Raw genomic sequence first — 18,556 nt, forward strand, 5'->3', positions numbered from 1 at the left:
CCGCGTATGATGCCGTTACTTTCTCTTTGAACACACGTTAAACCAAAACATAGAAAAATTAACCATTTTTCTGGAGGCATGAATACCCTGAGATATGTAACTGACTAGTTGGGAAAATACTGTGGTCACCCTGACCCGTAGGGTGCAATATATATTGTATATTTATCGATACGGCCACCTGTGGGCCACGTTTACACAATCTTCCTTCTATCATACAGACTGATACCCTTCTCTTTACACTCTCGCCAAAGATTCTTGTGTCTTTGACTTCGTCTTGCTCGTTCTTCCACAGAGATGTTCCGTGGCTTCGCATGTTACTCTTCAGATGCATCCCTCATTCCCGCAACCTTCTTCCTAAAGATGTCCTTTCTTTTATATCCTCCTCCTTGATACCTATTTCTGCTAAATCATTGTGCACCTGTGTAAGCCATCCCAGTTGTTTTTTCCACTTTTTCTGCAGAAGTAGTATCCTGTTGGCCAATCTCTCAGGGTTCATTCTTTTGATATGCCCATAAAACGTCAGTCTCCTTTTCCTCATCACGGTCGTGATTCTTTCTGCTGTCTTGTAGAGCTCCAAATTCGATCTTAACTGAAAATTGTTTGGGTCACTCGTCAACTTTCTTGGGCCTAAGATTTTTCATAAGAATCTTCTTTCTCTTTTTTCAAGGTGTGGGTCAGCCATCCTCGTCAAGGTTTCTGCTCCATAAAGACACTCTGTTCTAACCACTGTGCAGTAATGTTTTTAACTTGGCCTGAATTGAGAGGGACTTGGACTTATAGGTGTCATGACATAGTCTGAATGCCAAATCCATCCCTCTCACCCTCTCCTTTAATCCCTCCTTTTCATCTCCATTGGGGGTGAGTATTTCTCCCAGGTATTTAAATTTTTGCACACGCTGGATATCCCCATACAGTGTAACAAGTCTGTCCGTGTCACCTTTTTTATAGAATCCATGAATGCTGTTTTTTCGAAAGAGATTCTTAACCCTGTTTTGACTGCAACATTTTGTAGTTCTTCAACTTGCTTCTTGGCTGTTTGACAGTTGTCTGTAATAAGAACGATGTCTGCGAAGGCAAGGCAGTCCAACATCATCGCATTTTTTCCACAACCTATCTTTACCCCATTCTTCATTCCATTTTCAGTCATTCTCAACCTCCATTCCCTAATAACTTTTTCTAAAATGCAAGCAAAGAGTAGTGGAGAAAGGCTGTTTCCTTGCATATATGTTACACCTCTTAAAATTAACATGTCACAATAATATTTTGAAAAATGTGAATAATACATAAATGTAAGTGACATAAATTCATGGAATTTTAACACAATTAAAACTTGTCAGTCCTATTCTATCTAATTTTAAAAAATGTCCAAAACTAAAATGGATCTTCTTCATCCAACTTGAGGATCATTAGGATGACAATGGTCTTAGGTAAAGAATATATTCACTCGGGGGCTCTTTGACCCACATATATCATTTACTTAATCTTAACAAAACCAATTTGGAATGTGTTGTCAATCACAAATGGGGACATAAAACTGATTGTTTTATGTAGGCTGTATAAGATTGTTTAATACCACATTAAATTTTGTTGTGATTGAAAATATAAACTTCTTGGTTTCCTGTTAAATGTGTTGACAATGAATGTAAAGAATACATTCCTAGATTGTTTCTTAGTTTTGGGCTGCTGCTTAATTTTGAAGGAATGTCCTAGACACTTTAAAACAGTTTTGTGAGAATAATCATTCCCTTGATGTGTTACTTGGCCTTGGGAGGAATCTTAAGCACCTGGTAGGTGCTGCCGGAACAGACAGATCCATCTAGTACGAACTGAATGAATAATCTTAAGATCCCTCCCAAGGCCAAATAACACATGTCACTTACATTTATGTATTATTCACATTTAAAAAATATCGTGGCATGTTAATTTTAAGAGGTTATTACTGTGTGGAGTGGGACATTGATGATGATGATGATGATGATGATGATGATGATGATGATGATGATAATGATGATTACTGTGTAACATTAACGTCCATATTACATGCTATATATGGTTAAATAAGGTCCCATACCTTGACCTTAAGGTTGACTACAGGCTGAAGATGCCCAAAAAAGGGTGAAACATGTACCTGATAAGTCTATATAAATTCATGTAGATTTAATCCACATTAAATGTGGTATGTATTGAATTATTAAATTATCTTTAAGATATTTTTGCCTAACATACCACTTAGTCAAGCAGCTCATCTCCTTTCTCCCAAGTCTTCCCAACATTTGTGTAATGCTGCTCCTTTTGTCAGAAATTGCCCAGAACAAATCGAGCTGCCTTTCTTTGGATTTTTTTCAGTTCTTGAATCAAGTAATCCTGGTGAGGATTCCATACACTGGAACAATACTCCAGTTGAGGTCTTACCAGAGACTTATATGCCCTCTCCTTTACATCCGTACTACAACCTCTAAATACCCTCATAACCATACCGAAGTTTGTAGGTACCCATGCTTCACTAAATGATAATTAGTATTTTTCACTGTTAAATGTCTTCTGAAGCGATTCACATTTTCTAAACCAAAGTATCTGATTTTGAATTTTGAAAAACACATACAAACTCTTAAGTCACCAACATAACTGTGCACAAGTATTTTTCTTGAACACCTACCCTCAAAACCCACAGACAAGTGGGTTAGCAAACCAAGATACCACACAACTAACCTGGACACAGTCCAACTGTTGGCACCAAAGAAAACTGTTCCTGGATAAGTACACAGACTGTCTTAAAGTTACTTAAATGCCATCAAAAGGGCCTCTAGATTCATAATTTATCTCATTTGTTTCAAATCACCAATTCACAATCATTGACAAGTTTATGCAACATAAACAGTTGTACATAATGTTATAATATATCATGTTTAGTCTTGCTTAGTGATGTGAATCATTTAGTATCTCTATGTTAAATGACACTAAATGAAGTAATACCTTTTTTCCTTGCAAATTTTGGTATCACATTAAGAAAAATGTTAGTGATACCTTAAAAGAATGGCATTCTGTGAAATAAATAATTTTACTGATTATTTGTTGATGAAGTAATTTGTAATTGGTCTCGCCCCGCAGTGTTGGGGGCAACACATCCACCTGTCGCCCGGCGGCCCCAGGTTTGATTCCCGGCCGTGTCAGGGGTTGTTAATTGTAATGATTAATATCCCTGGCCTGGGAACTGGGTGTTTGCGACTTCCTTAATCTTCCTTTCCTCACACACAACATTCCACACTATCGCCATTCCAATTACACACAGGTTTATACAATATGGTGCCAGCAAGGGCAAAAGATCCATATGGGTCGACGCCCCGAACAAATAGAAAAAAAGTTTAATTAAGTAAAATGCTTCTCAGACAACTATAATTCAGCCCAATTACTTTTATTTTGTATTTTTTCATCACTGACAAGCATTCTGAAAGAGACACTAGAAAGAAACAACATTCCAAAAAAGAATGCATAATGGAAATAAACAACATTCTATACCAACATTCATAACTAAGCAAGTTACTTCACCATTTCAACAAATACTACCATCCAACCTGAAGGACACCCAATGGGATCACCTATTTCTGGCAAACGTGGTGAGATTTCTTCAAAACAATCAACACACTAAAAATTCTCAACAACATGTTTTCCAATATGTTAATGTCATCCTCCTACTCAAAGTAACGCCAGACAGTATGCTCAGCTACTCGCTTATATCAAGAGACTTCACAGAAACCTACAGAACATTTTGGATCAGTCAGTTTCTTAGACTTGACTATTACAAAAGATGAAAATCTATGACATCAGTTCAATGTAGAAGCGTCTACATGTCCTCAGTACAGCAATTACTAGCAAGATTACAAAGTCTCTACCCCACAGAAGGTTGCATACTTGCCAATAACATTTATTACTCTGTCGTCCACTTAAGCATGACTACAAGTGCTCTAACTAAAAGCTATGCAGAAACAATAGTATGTTAAACTGTGACTTGATAGAATCTGATAAAATGTCGTATGGCTTTTACTGCCTGGATATCCCAGGACGGGTTTGGCTCGCCAGGTGCAGGTCTTCTATTTGCCTCCCGTAGGCGACCTGCGCCTCGTGATGATGAAATGATGATGAAGACAACACATACACCCAGCCCCCGTGCCATTGGAATTAACCAATTAAGGTTAAAATCCCCGACCCGGTTGGGAATCGAACCCACGACCCTCTGAACTGGAGGCCAGTACGCTGACCGTTCAGCCAACGAGTCGGACATAGAATCTGATGTTCTTTCAAGAAAGAAACATGTCATTCTGTTATTAATTAAATGTGGGTTTTTTCAGGAGTTTTCTAGTACCTATTTACTAATATTGCATTAGTTTCAACAAACTGTAAAACTTAAAGCTAATATAGAAACCACAACAGGCACTATACCTACACATCTCTTTACTCCAATCGTTTGATCCCCATTCACATTTGAGGGTCCAAGTACTATCATAGCAGTACCACATTTGTTTCACTTCAAGGCCCTGGAATGATTTTCCTCTGACTTCCCACCCTCTTACTCTGAGGGGCTCCATACTTGGACAAATGCTAGAGCTTGGGTTTGGGAAGCTGGTAGCCTCAGCATCTGATCATTGTTCCTGTTTTCTTTCTTTCTTTCTTTCTTTCTTTCTTTCTTTCTTTCTTTCTTTCTTTCTTTCTTTCTTAGGCATTCACGTATGCAGCAATTCTGGGAGTCATACTTAGTCTCTCTTTTATTGTTTCAAATGGGTGGAATATGATAGTTAATGTACGAGTAGAACAGTGAAAAGGTACTAAGGAACCACGCTTATGACTAATATATAATTTTGCTACCGGTAATTTGAGTTGCATCGTAAGTTAGTCATCTTTTTGTTCTCAATATAGTAGGCTCAATCACAGCTGAGAACTGGCATTTGAGCATGTTTAAATGAGACAAGTGTCACTGGCTTCCTGTATGTTGAAGGACTCCTCTAGGACAAAGTTCCAAAACTTGGTTCTCTTGAAATTTAGCGTGCCATAATTGAAAGGTTGTTAAACAAGCATTATTATTATTATTATTATTATTATTATTATTATTATTATTATTATTATTATTATTATTATGAGGGGCCTATTTTTTACCCATCAGAAACATTTCTTATCAAAACTATGTATCTTGATTTTTCTTCTTGATATTGAAAAATACTGGTTTTGTTGCCAGTATCTTAAAGCTACATTTAGAGTCCAAATATTTTCAAAGTTGTTTTTGTAAAGAGAGGACAGGGGGATAATATAGAAAACATTTATTAACATCATTTTGTTTATATCTTTCAGATTTGATGATCCTGTAGTTGTTAAGAAATATTCAATATGCTCCCTACGAAGATTACAAGGTAGGTTTCACTATTTGATAATTAATATATATAAAACTAGAATGTTCAGTGATGTAAGTAGAAATATTCAGAAGCAGATTCATATTTAACACATCATATCAGTCTGTAACTAATTGTGTAAAAAAAGAGATTATTATTATTATTATTATTATTATTATTATTATTATTATTATTATTATTATTATTATTTTGTTGTTATTATTGTTGTTGTTAGTGTGGGTTACTATAGTCATGTCCTAGTTCGTGAACCAAGGGCAACGGTTGAGTGGCCTAGTAGGTGGTCCTGAGAGTTGGGATACTAGTTGTTATGGAATGGGAGTGGGCATCTCGGACATATTCTGAGTCATGCCCCTCCTTGTGCTCAGTTGGCTAGGACTATACAATCCACCGGTGGTCCATAACCCGGTAGAGGAGAGATCCTCACTTGGACTATGTGCAAGTAGGGTAGCATCCTGCTTCATGAATTTACCGAGTTCAGAACATTTTAAGCAAGCCTCGGACCTATGGGAGTAACGGAGTTCCACTCCCATTTGACAGGCGAGGGACTCCTTGGAAACAACTTGGCGAACGAAATGGAATTCGATGCGCTAACGATTTAAAGATAAGAGGTTTAGAGCTAAATGAGATCACCACACTGAGGATTGTGGTGATGTTTAGTAAATTCACAGAGGCTTACAGACTGAACGCTGAAAGGCGTAACAGTCTATAATGATAATGTATGTATGTCTTCTTCTTCTTCGTTTTGCCTCATGACTGAGGCGTCGTGACTATCATAATATTCAGCCCTCTAGCCGATGAACCATACTCCGCCATTCTTCCCTATCTAAAGCTTTCAATGTGGTTACTCTGAGAGATCACTGTAGGGGGCCGTTCACCATGTCAATCCATCGCGTTGGTATTCGTCCTCGTTGTCTGGTTCCCTGGACTTTGCCCTCAACAATCAGCTTTTGTAGACTACCATCTCGGCGCATTATATGTCCAAAGTAGCGTACAATTCGTTGAGAGACCTTACACGATAGACGAACTTTTGTCTGAAGTTGGTTCAGGATTGATGTGTTCGTGCGATGAGCTGTATGTATGTATGTATTTATTATTATTATTATTATTATTATTATTATTATTATTATTATTATTATTATTATTATTATTATTATTATTATTATTCGCTGCATACTAATTGAAATTTACATGGGTATCAAATCGATATTTACATTGTGAGTGGAAGCAGAGTTTAAGCACAACGTACCCTTTAAACATAAGTACCTCTGTCCCCACATTATATACAACCGCTAATGTACATTGCCACAATACAGCTAATAAAAACAGATTTAATTCTAAAAATGAAGAATATTTACATTGTTACAGGTGAGGTGGTTTAGACAGAGAATGGAGTGAGAAGGATAAAAGAAGAGGATGACAAAGCAGCTATGTAATAAAAGAGGAGGTGGAGAGAGGTTGAGACTGAATGTCGGAATAACATATTATAATCTCACCAGGAAGGGAATTCCATGTTTGAGCAACTCTAGAGTAATATGTGGTCGGAAATGCTGTGGGGCGGGCTTGAGTAGTGTACAGAGTCACTCTTAGCCCACAAGTTGGAGATCTGTATCCTAACTGTAAATGATGTAGGGGATCAGTACTGTAGGAACCAGAAAAACATTTTTTGAGGAACACTAGGTCAAGAAGTTTAAATGTTTCTTGTATGGGAAGAATGGGTTCTTTTGGGGTTTTGGAAGAGTTGATGAATTTTATGGTTCTTTTCTCTCGGGTTTTGAGTCTCTTAATGTTCTCCCTTGAAGTTGGGTGCCATGCAGGGGCCCTGTATGTAATTATGGGTCAAATGAGAGCAAGATATGTTAGAGAGAACAAGAGCAACTTGTGCTGTTTAAAGTCCAATGTTTCTTGTGAATGTAGCACATCCACTGCAGTTGTAATATGAACTAAGATTTACTTGTCAGTCACTAATCTTCTTATCTAACTAATTGTTAGAGTGGGAAGAATAAAAGCTCCTAATTTGACAACCTGATTTGACAACCCTACTGTATGTGAAGAAAATTAACTTGCTTCAAAACGGATGATGGGTGAAAAAAGAAAATGAGGCAGGTATTAAAGGGAATGAAAGTGATTATGATAATTAACTTATCATATATCTATATTTAGTCTGAAATGTAGAGCAGTTCGAAGTAGAGGGAAAAGATGAAAAATTATCAAACTATTGAAATGCCATGTGGTATTTTAATTTACATATTATGGACTTTTTTTTTGCTAGTGGCTTTACGTCGCACCGACACAGATAGGTCTTATGATGATGATAGGATAGGAAAGGCCTAGGAGTTGGAAGGAAGCGGCCATGGCCTTAATGAAGGTACAGCCCCAGCATTTGCCTAGTGTGAAAATGGGAAACCACGGTAAACCATCTTCAGGGCTGCTGACAGTGGGATACGAACCTATTATGGAATGTGACTCATGATCTCAGCAGGGGTAGTTGGTTTTTGAAGGCCGTGCAAAATCTTCGCACTCCATGTTATTTGTTGTTGACATTTTTAAGACCTATTGTACACTGTGTTACTCAACTTAACACAGATACAGCAAACATCCAATAGAGTTCTACTTTTGTTAGTAGACTACCACACAATCAGTGAATTGAAATTGGTGCCTATGCAGAGCCTGTATTAAAGACATGATAATCTTTTGGGATTTTGTTGTGTCAAAGAAAACAAAGAGAAATTCTCCACAAAATGTAAAAAAATGTTCTTGTTTTCTTTCACATGGCAAAATCTCAAAGGATGATTATTATTATTATTTCTTCATTATGCCCGTTTACAGAGCACGTTGGAACTTGTTAGCTTGATGATGGTTTTCCTTTCTTCTTCTCCCAAAATCTCTTCATGAACTCGCTATGCTGTTTCTTGCATTCTTCCATCCATTCTTTCCCTGTGGTTCTTTTAGCCTTTTCTGTGAACGTGTGCTTTGCAACCAGAGTTCCAAAAGCCTTGCGATCCCTGGTGGTATTTTCTGTGATGCTCATTTATTTTAAGTCCTGCTCTATTTCCTCTAACCAGCTGATTTTGACCTTCTTTGAATTAATTATACCAAGCAGTTTTTTGCATATCTAGTGTCGTTCATTCTACAGATTTGACCATAGAATTTCAATCGCCTCCTGTGTACGGTATCGATGAACTTGTTGATTGCTTTGTACAAATCTACAGTTTTTCTTTTGATCCATATACCATGTACATGAACAGGGCCATATATTTTCCTAAAAATTTTTCATTCTTGTTTTTCAATTTCATCAGTTTTAGAAAGGCCTTCTAGAAATATGGTTTCTGAGGCATACAAAGCTTCCAGAAGAACAACATTCTTGTAATGCCGAAGTTTTGCATTTCATGACATCACTCTTTTATTGTAGTGATTCCATATTATTTGGTATGCTTTCACAAGTTTGGTGGCTCTTTCTAAATTAGCTTTCCTGTCCAATCCGGATGATACAATGATTTCTCCTAGATATTTGAAGGAAGAGACCTGTGTGATTATTCCATAATTTGTCAGTAGTGGGGATCTTTGGATATTCTGGTGTCCATTAGCCATCATATGAGTCTTCTCATACGATATTTGAAGGCCTGTCTTTGATGCTATCTCATGTAACTTGTCTATGGCATACCTGGTTTCTTCACTAATCGTGGTAGAGATAGCTAAGTCATCAGCAAAAGCTAGGCACTTCACGTCAATTCTTTGTCCCCGAGTACCAATGTTTTTACCTTCGATTTCATTTCCCCATTCCCTGATGACTTCGTCTAACACTAAGTTAAAAAGGATCAGGGAGAGGCAATCTCCTTATCGAACTCCTGTATGCACTTCAAAAGGCTCTGATAGTTCACCTAGAAACTTCACTTGAGATGTTGTGTCTTTGAGAGTCCGGTGGATTAATTCTGTGGTCTTCTTGTCCACACTTAGCTCTCCTAGGATGTCCACAACAGTTTGTCTGTCGATAGTCATACTCCTTCTTAAAGTCCACAAAGGTGACAAATGTGGTGGTACTGCGGCATGTCCTTAATATCGTCTTCAGACTCCAAATTTGCTTAGAACACGATCTTTCTTTTCTAAAGCCTGCGTGGTATTCGCTAATCAAATGATCTGTTTGTTGTTCAGCTCTGTTTAATAGAGCTTTAGATTGAACCTTGTATATAACAGGTAAGAGGGATATGCCTCTGTAGTTGTTGGGGTCCACTCTATCGCCTTTCTTATGTAACGGATGGATAATGGCATTCTTCCAGTCCTTTGGAATCATCATGGTCTCCCATATTTCTGTTAAAAGTGTATGAATTCTTCTGATGAGGTCATCTCCTATTTTCAACATCTCTGCAGTTATGTCATCCTTCCCAGGGGCTTTATTATTTTGGAGCGATTGGATTATCTCTTTATTTCTTGAGTTGTTGGGGGCTGTGAGTCTGGGTTTGGTGGAGGTTTTTCAAACTGTAGTCTTTCAATTGGTGGCTTGCAGTTCAGTAGATTTTGGAAATAGTCAGCCAGTATCTTGCAGTTCTCTTTACTGTTTGTCTCTAGTGATCCGTTAGGTCAACAAAAACTTAATGTTGGTGGTTTGTACCCTGATAAGTCCTCACGGAATGTCTTGTAGAAATTCCAAGTATTGTTTTTCTGGAAATCCTGTTCTGTCTCTGTGAGTCTGTTTTTCTCATTTGTACGTTTTTCGCAGCGGATTATTTTTGAAATCAGTTTTTTAGTCTTCAGGAAATTCTCCCATCTGTTGACTGTTTGGTGTTCATTGCATTGATTCCATGCTTTGATTCTGTCATTGATAGCTTTATCACAGTTTGTGTTCCACCATCTGTGTTTACATTTCCTGGGTGGCTGTCCGAATTTCTTTACTGATGACTGTAATGTGTTGCAAATGTCAGGCCACACCTTAGGATCTTGATCGTGTATGTCACGTATGAAAACGTCAGCGTTCTTCCTCAGGCAGTTCAGATCTACTCTTGGAAATCGGTTGCCTTTAGGTCTGGATCTGTTTGGTTGGAACCTAACCTTGTTTTGCGTAAGGTAGTGATCCAAATCGACAACTTCCTTCCGTACTTTAACATTCTGAATCTCAAGCATATTCTTTGTGGAAATAGCAACATTATCAATCTGGAATTCCCCTAGTAATGGGTTAGGTGATCTCCAAGTTTTCTTTTTATGTAAAGGTCTCATAAAGTGCACAGACATGAGTCTCAGCATGAATGATGTACAAAAGCTTATTTAGACGTTCTCCATTCTTATTAGTCTGCCGATGTGCAGGATGAAGTCCTACGATTGATCTGTATCTCTATTCTCTGCCAACCTGTGCATTGAAATCCCCTAATAAGATTTTAACGTGTTGTTTAGGGATCTTGCTAGTAGTTTCTTCAAGCATTTCCCAAAAGTCTTCTACTTTCTGTGAATTTTTCTTATTGTCTATGTTAGTGGGGACATGGGCATTTATCAAGGCATATGCTTTGTTGCTTGATTTCACTGTAAGCACTGAGATTCTTTCACATGGTGATGTAAAGTTGATAACTGAATCTAAGATGATTTTCCCTACTGCAAAAGCCATCCCGAATATTGATAAATTCCCTTTGATATTTATGGCTGGTTTACCCTTAAATATCCTGAAGTTTTCAGAGTCAAAGTAGTTCTCATCTTGGAATCTGGTTTCTTGGATTGCTAGGATTTGAATATCAAATTTGTCCAGGGTATCAGTCAGTTGTTTAAACTCTCCAGTTTTCAGCAGGGTGTTGATGTTAATAGTGCCAAGGAAGTTCCCTTTTTTTGGAGCGAAGAGATTTTGAGAAGCTCTGATCCTTCTCCAAAGCATGATGTTCCTGATCCCCCAGAATCCGATGATCGGGAGTAACCGGACGTGCATCCGGGGCCTGGGTTATTTGCATTGGTAGCGTGTGTTCCATCTTGCCAGGGTTACAAGTTGAAAATACAACTAGTGGTGATCTTTTGGGAAAGATCACAAAAATACAACTCTATTGTTGAGATCGAGAGGTGCCTTGAGATGTTCATGACTGTTGGTAGGTGTTTCCACCTAACCCAAAAGGTTATGGTTTTCCTGCCAACACTCGGGTGGCTGATTGCAATGGTTTCCCACTGGGCAATGGGCTCGCCAATCCCTACGCCAAATTATTATTATTATTATTATTATTATTATTATTATTATTATTATTATTATTATTATTATTATTATTATTATTATTAATGAAATAAGTGCATCCATATATTTCATTGCAGCCACCACGGCCTCTTCCGCTTCCATGCCTTTTAATTCGGATTTAAATTTTTTTTTGCATATGGCTTTTTAGTACCGCGAATATCCATGCACATGTTTGGCTCGCTAGTTCTGTTGCTGTTTTTTCCAGTACACACCTTTGGGGTGACCTATATGTACTGATGTGTGAGAGTGTTGTCTGTAGGAAAACCACAGTTAACCTTCAAGGATGTCTGACAAGGGATTCAAAACCATCTGTCTCCTCAATACCATAATTGGCAATGTTGCAGTGCACTGAACTAACTAACCCACTCGGTTTTGGAATAATAAATTAACACAGACGTAGACTAACATTTCCTAGATCTTGCACTGCTTCTCTTCCCCTGTTACGAAGTTCATTAGTCTCGTAGGTAACCCACCCTCATATGAGCCTGCCACGCAGTGTGTTTCAACTTTGGCCTGAATTTTTTCATTACAAATAGCTTCATCACTGCTGATACTATTTCATGCCTATGAATTCTTTCTTCTGTCATGATTTCTTCCTATAGTTTCTGAAAAAACACTTTGAGTGTCCAGTCAAATTTCACTCTTGTTTAGCAATATGGTCTGAAAAGAGAGTAATAACAGGATAATCTGGTTTATAAATGCTCTACTTTCTTAAAATATACTTTGTCCTTGGTCCTTTTCATTATTTTCTCTCTTTTCCAAACACCAGAAATTCATAGCTAATCACATATATATGTTGAGTTCTCAGCCCAAAGGCCTAGGTGTCACTGAAGAGGTGTACTAGGAAAATGGGGAGTGAAGTACTTTCTGTTGCTTTCCTCACTGAGCCAGAAGTTGCTATTACAGATCAATCTGCCAAGCCCACTGAAATGTTCACACCAACTGACCCTATGAATGACACTTTAATACTATTCATTACAGGGACTGGCAGCATAAGGAATGGCATTAATAGCATTGCTCATACCTCAGTCACTTTCAAATTGTCAAAGCTAAGGTTAGGACTGAGATTCAATGAAAGTAACATATTTGTTCCAGCCTATACCAGAAGACATATTGCACTGTAAACTCAATGTCTCACCAGTAATACAGATCGTTTAAATACCATGTACAGTACTCAGTAGATAGGAGTCAAGACATCATTGCAACACATATTATTTGTCTTTAAAATCTTTGTTTTATGGTGATGATGATGGTAATGGGCTTAACATCCACTTCAAGTATTATCAGTTCCAAGAGATCATGGAGTGCCAGAAATTTGTGCTGAAAAGGGATTGTTCAGTACAACAGTACTCCACGTATGTAAGATGCTCATATTAAAGCTATTTTAAATGCCAAATGATGGTATCAGAATGTGGTACAACCACCTTGAGCATAGGAGAATGGTTAACTTACAGATCAATTCAGCCAGTCTTTTGTGATCATGCTTTTAATCATTTGCTAGTGTGAACATCATGACTACACATTTTATCAAGTGGATTTTATATGCTTTCACCAAAGGGTTAATGATAGTGACATCCCAAGCCTCTTACTGAAATATTCACATTTGACCTGTGTTATCAGGTTTCTGAAAAGGTCAGTTTTCTTCACATTTGAGGGTAATTTTTAACATTCAGAGATGGCATTTAATGGAAAAAAATTCAGTCCAGTAGTATGTAAAAAAAAAAAAAAAAAATTACAATTTTCATATTAGGGTATTTCAGCTAAAAGTGTTGTAATATACCTTGCAGTATCCCCTTCAGATGCTTGTTACAGAGTTAAAATGGCAAGACATGACTTAGGATGAAACCAAGGGTTTCTTCCTCTCTATGCTTCTTAGCAATATTTCAACTCCTAGTCATATACATGAGGTTTCCAAAATGAACTGTCACATGGTGGTTTCGATTCCATATAATATTCTAGATGGCATGGCTTATGAACGAAATATCAAATTGTCTAAAACTCAAAGTTTCCCTTCCATTCCCTTCCCTATCCAGAGAATTACTCTGATCACTAAGCTATGGTGTCAAATCATCCTACTCTGTTGGTCAAGGTAGTTACTAAGGAGCTAACACTTTGGTCAGCATAGTTGTAGATCTGGTTGTGCTATGCCATTTTAGGTTTATTTGTATCTGCCTCTGTAGCATGATTGGCACTGTTAGCTGCCATCCCTGGAGCCCTAAGTTCAATTCCTGGTACTGCCAGAGATTTAAGAATGGCAGGAGGGCTGGTATGTGGTTAAAATGATAAATGCAGCTCGCCTCCATTGGGGGTGCGCCTGAAAAGAGCTGCACCACCTCGGGATGAGGACACAGATTTTTTTTACTTAGCACTATTTTTATGGCATGTACTTGAAGCGTTCTTCTCAACCTAACAGCCGAGAGAAATCTAACACGAAGTTTGTGGTTGTGAAAATTTAATACTGTACTGTCTTCTAAATAATAAAGTAATGTCTTTGGTTAACTTATATGTAAATGAGGATAAGTTACTTTGTTACTAGTGTTCTATATAGTACCTGTTGAGAGAGGTATTGGAAAACAAAATATTGTATACTATTCACCAGTAGATTTTTCGTAGAAATGAAAATACATTGGTTTTTACTCTTTGGCCATAAAGATCTTGGTCTCAGGAGTAAAAAAGGGGTACATATATGAGACATGGAAATATGTTCAATGCTGGCCTTTGTATGCTGCTCAAAGTTTCATTAAGTTATGGAAACCACAAAGAAAAGTTTTCAAACTGATCATGTCAAAAATTGTGATATATTTAAAATAAAGAATTGCCAGTAAATGCAGATGATATGTATAAGGTCAGGCAGATAAGTTCCAGGTCTACTTTTTCAATTTAAAGAAAAGTTATTTTAGTGATAGAATACAATTTTGGAAGTTATTCGTCTCCACTTCTTTGCATTGCTCCTGACATTTGGATCAATGTTCAGAACAATTTTTAAAATCCTATAGAGGACTGCCACTCATTAAATATATTTATATCTTTTTCTTCCTACAGATGTTCAGTGATTTAATGTCCTCCTTGTCGGAGAGCTACTTGGGTTTTGCATTCATTCAGAAGTCATCAAGAGCCATGACAGAGGGATACATCAGATGATCCATCGGAGATACCTTCCCACATCTTCCATTCATTTTTACTTCAGGACAGAGTTGAAGATGCCCAGAGATTTAGTGACCTCCTGTTTAACAAACAGTGAATACTGCTTACTGAAACTTTCCATGTGAGCTACATATTGATGCATTACCTAACATTACAAGTAAAGGACTATGCTTCTGAGGTGACCAGTGCAAATTAGAAAAATTACACTGGAAACTTATTTGCCTGACGTTACACACTATAGCTTGTTTGTTCTTAGAGATATAAAATGTAAAGAGTTTTTCTAGTTTGAATAATGTATCTGAAAAATATGACTGAGTTGAATCTCTGTGTTATGCTGAATTAATTTATACTTCCTTTTTTAAAGAGCCATCTTAATCCAATGGGGTACCTAGGCCAAAACTTATGAACATTCATATGAGAATGGGAAGAGGTACATACATAGTGGGAGAGAGGGAATGAAGAGATATTGACTGTAAATCTATTACAAATGCATCTTACCTCATATATTCTAAATTTAATCTATTTACTGAAAGTTACACAGAATATAATTTAAGGGTTATATCTTTTTAGTTGGTGGGACTTTATATTTCCCCTACATTTAAGTATTATGGCAAACTGATGAAATTCCATGTTTTCAGGTTAAATCGTAAACCTACATACACATGGCTCGGTGCAATTGCACAAGTTCTGTTTACCTCGTGCATGTGGATGTAAGGTGTTTTCCTTTTTACATCACACCAACACACATGGAAACAATGGGATAGGAAAAGACTAGAAGTGGGAAGGAAGTGACCATTGCCTTAGTTAAAGTAGCTAGATCTCCAGGATTTGCCTGGTGTAAAAATGGGAAGCCACGGAAAACCATCTTCAGGGCTGCTGATAGTGAGATTTGAACCCACTATCTCCCAAATGCAAGCTAACTGCTATGTGACCCAAACTGTCTAGCCACTTGCTCAGTACAATGTGGATGTAAATAAACATGTACCACTTGTGGAATCATCTTGCCAAATAAATTTTGAGAACATTAGTGTGCCACTTCTTTCAGCTCTTTTCCCACACCCTGGTGGGGTTGTGGGTGTGAACTGTATTTGCAAGCATAGATTGGCATTGTTTAATGGCCAGATGCTCTTCCTAATACCAATCGTATGAGAAGGGATGTATTCACTATTGTATATTTTTATGATGGTTAGTAGTGTATTGTGTTTTGTATATATAAAGAGAAGTGTATTGAGATAAACACGAAAGCCCTGTCCCCAAGACAGAGGAATTAACTAGACACAGTTAAAATCCTCGACCTTGTCCGGAATCAAACCCAGAACCCTTTGAACCAAAGGCCTCAATGCTGACCATTCAGCCAAGGAACCGATTAATCTACTACTAAAAATGAGAATATTCATAAAAGGAAAGGTTTATATTTGTTACTAGCATGATACCCGTGCTTTGCTACGGCTTCAAAATGAAATTTCTTATTCAAAGTTTTACAGCTGAGCCTGTAAACTACATCCTCAGTTCGTATGTCAAACGGTTTTGGGGGAATGATTATTTATTTTATGATCTACCACTCACTTGAATCCCGTACGGAAAAATTTGACCATATCTGATTTAACATCTAGGATGCAAAAGCGACCAACCTGTGAAATTTTGATTTTGTACGTCGAACAGTAATGGAAGAATAAATACTTTTTTAAGGGGTGAATGTTTTAAAATATTTATTAACATCTAGGATATTAAAAAAAGTTATGTTTGTGCCAAAACAGTTTTGGAAGAATGAATATTGTGTTTTTGAGAGTCAACTACCATCTAAACCTCTTAGAGGAGAAATGTTTTGAAGTATACCATATTTTACACCTAGGACATAAAAGAAGACGCTTCTCGTAAAATTACAACTTTGTACGCCAAACAGTTTTGGAGGGATGAATAATTTAGTTTACAGAGCTAACCTCATTTGGCACTTTAGAGATGGAACGTTTGAAAATATTTCCACTTTCATACCTAGGATTTAAAATATATACCGGTATTTGGAATTTTGTCATCGTACGTTAAACCATATCGGAGGAAGGAATTAATATATTTGTTTTTGCATCTTAACCCCCATTTAACTCTTCTGTAATTAAAACTTAGGATATCATTTGACATTTTAAGTTTGTAATTCAAATGGTTTCATATAAACATATATTTTTGTCATCAATCCTCATCGCCCAGTCACAACCTCTTCGTGGTGTACTGTATTTATGTATTTGTATCCTCATAAAAAGAATTCAACTCCTTTTACATGCCCCTTAAGTTTATTCCCTCCCCTCCTACAAAAAATGCATGTTTCCTTATTTTTAAAGGAGATTCCAAATACCTATTTTCACATCCTTTGTTTTTGTGACATAAGTATCCTCATACAAAGAATTAAACTCATTTTTCAATTCACTTACCCACCCTTAATTGGATTCTCTGAAAACAAAAGAATGCATGTTTCTTAATTTTTAAAGAAGATTCCAAATACAGATTTTCATGTCTGTAACATCTTTAGCTTTTGAGATATAAGTATCCTCATAAAAAGAGCTCAACCCCTTTTCAGTCCTTTTTACACCCCCTTTAAGTGGATTTTATGAAAACAAAAAAAATGTGTGTTCCTTTATTTTTAAAGGAGATTCCAAATAAAGCTTTTCATGACTGTAACATCTTCAGTTTTTGAGATATAAGTATCCTCAAAAAGGCATTCAACACCTTTCTCACCTTTTTTCACCCCCTATAGAGGATTTTTTCTGAAAACAAAAAGCACATGTGTCCTTATTTTTAAAGGAGATTCCAAATATCAATTTTCATGTCTGTAACATCTTCAGTATCTGATGTATAAGTATCCCCATAAAAAGAATTAAGTTCACTTCTCTTCACCCATCCCACCCCATTAAGTGGATTTTCTGAAAACAAAATAATATGTGTTTCTTTAATTTTAAAGGAGATTCCAAATACCAATTTTCATGTCTGTAACATCTTCAGTTTTTGAGATATAAGTATCCACAGAAAAAGAATTAAACCCCTTTTTCAGTCCTTTACTTCATGGCATGGCGTCTCTCATCAGTTGGCCCTACTATAGAAACTATCATTTGTTACCGTACTTTACAGCAGACGGCCATAAAGCTTGATCTGTTATATTCTATTGATATTTTACATTGCTTGATTATTCTAATTAATGCATTTTATATTTTTTTTTCACATACAGCTTAAGTACATACAAATAGAAACCAATAGCATCATAAAATGCAATTTCTCATATTTTCCATATTGATAGTGATGTAGGGACAGTACATCTTTAATTAACAATAGAGTTGTTAAATTCAACACACAATATAATATTAATATCTGAAACTCAGCAACACTCGGTAACAATCAGTCATCAGTCAGTTGTTTACCTAGTCTTTTCTTAAATGATTTCAAATTGAAAAATTTGATAAATTATTTCAAACCTTAATACCTCTTCCTATTAATGATTATTTGTCCTTTATCTTCATATTATGATCCTTTAAAAATCCATTGAAGCTTACTCATCTTTTAATGCCATTCCATGCTACCGTATATCTCCACTGACAGCTCTGAACATACCACTTATTTGATAGCTTGTATCCTTACTTCCATGTCTTCCCAGCCCAGAGTTTGCAACATTTTCAAAACGCTACTCTTTTGTTGGAAATCACCCAGAACAAATTGTGCTGCTTTTCTTTGTATATTCCGTTAGATGATGTTTGATAACCTTTCTGTCTGTCTGGTTACTTACATCTTTTTTTAATAAATCAGTTATTTTTATGCAGACAGTGGAAACTATTAT

At 36.7% G+C, this 18,556-nt stretch overlaps 1 protein-coding gene across 2 annotated transcripts in view; it reads left to right on the top strand.

Annotated features, from left to right (window-relative positions):
• The window catches only part of LOC136858277 (vesicular glutamate transporter 3), a 591,282-nt gene that overhangs the window by 492,403 nt on the left and 80,323 nt on the right, over positions 1–18,556 (top strand). For both annotated transcript variants that reach the window (XM_067137692.2, XM_067137693.2), the window contains one exon: positions 5,341–5,399. In XM_067137692.2, coding sequence (XP_066993793.2) covers positions 5,341–5,399 — 59 coding nt within the window. The remainder of the gene's footprint in view (positions 1–5,340; positions 5,400–18,556) is intronic.

The sequence above is a fragment of the Anabrus simplex genome, chromosome 1 (assembly GCF_040414725.1).
Source record: "Anabrus simplex isolate iqAnaSimp1 chromosome 1, ASM4041472v1, whole genome shotgun sequence".
NCBI classification, from domain to species: Eukaryota; Metazoa; Arthropoda; class Insecta; order Orthoptera; family Tettigoniidae; genus Anabrus; species Anabrus simplex.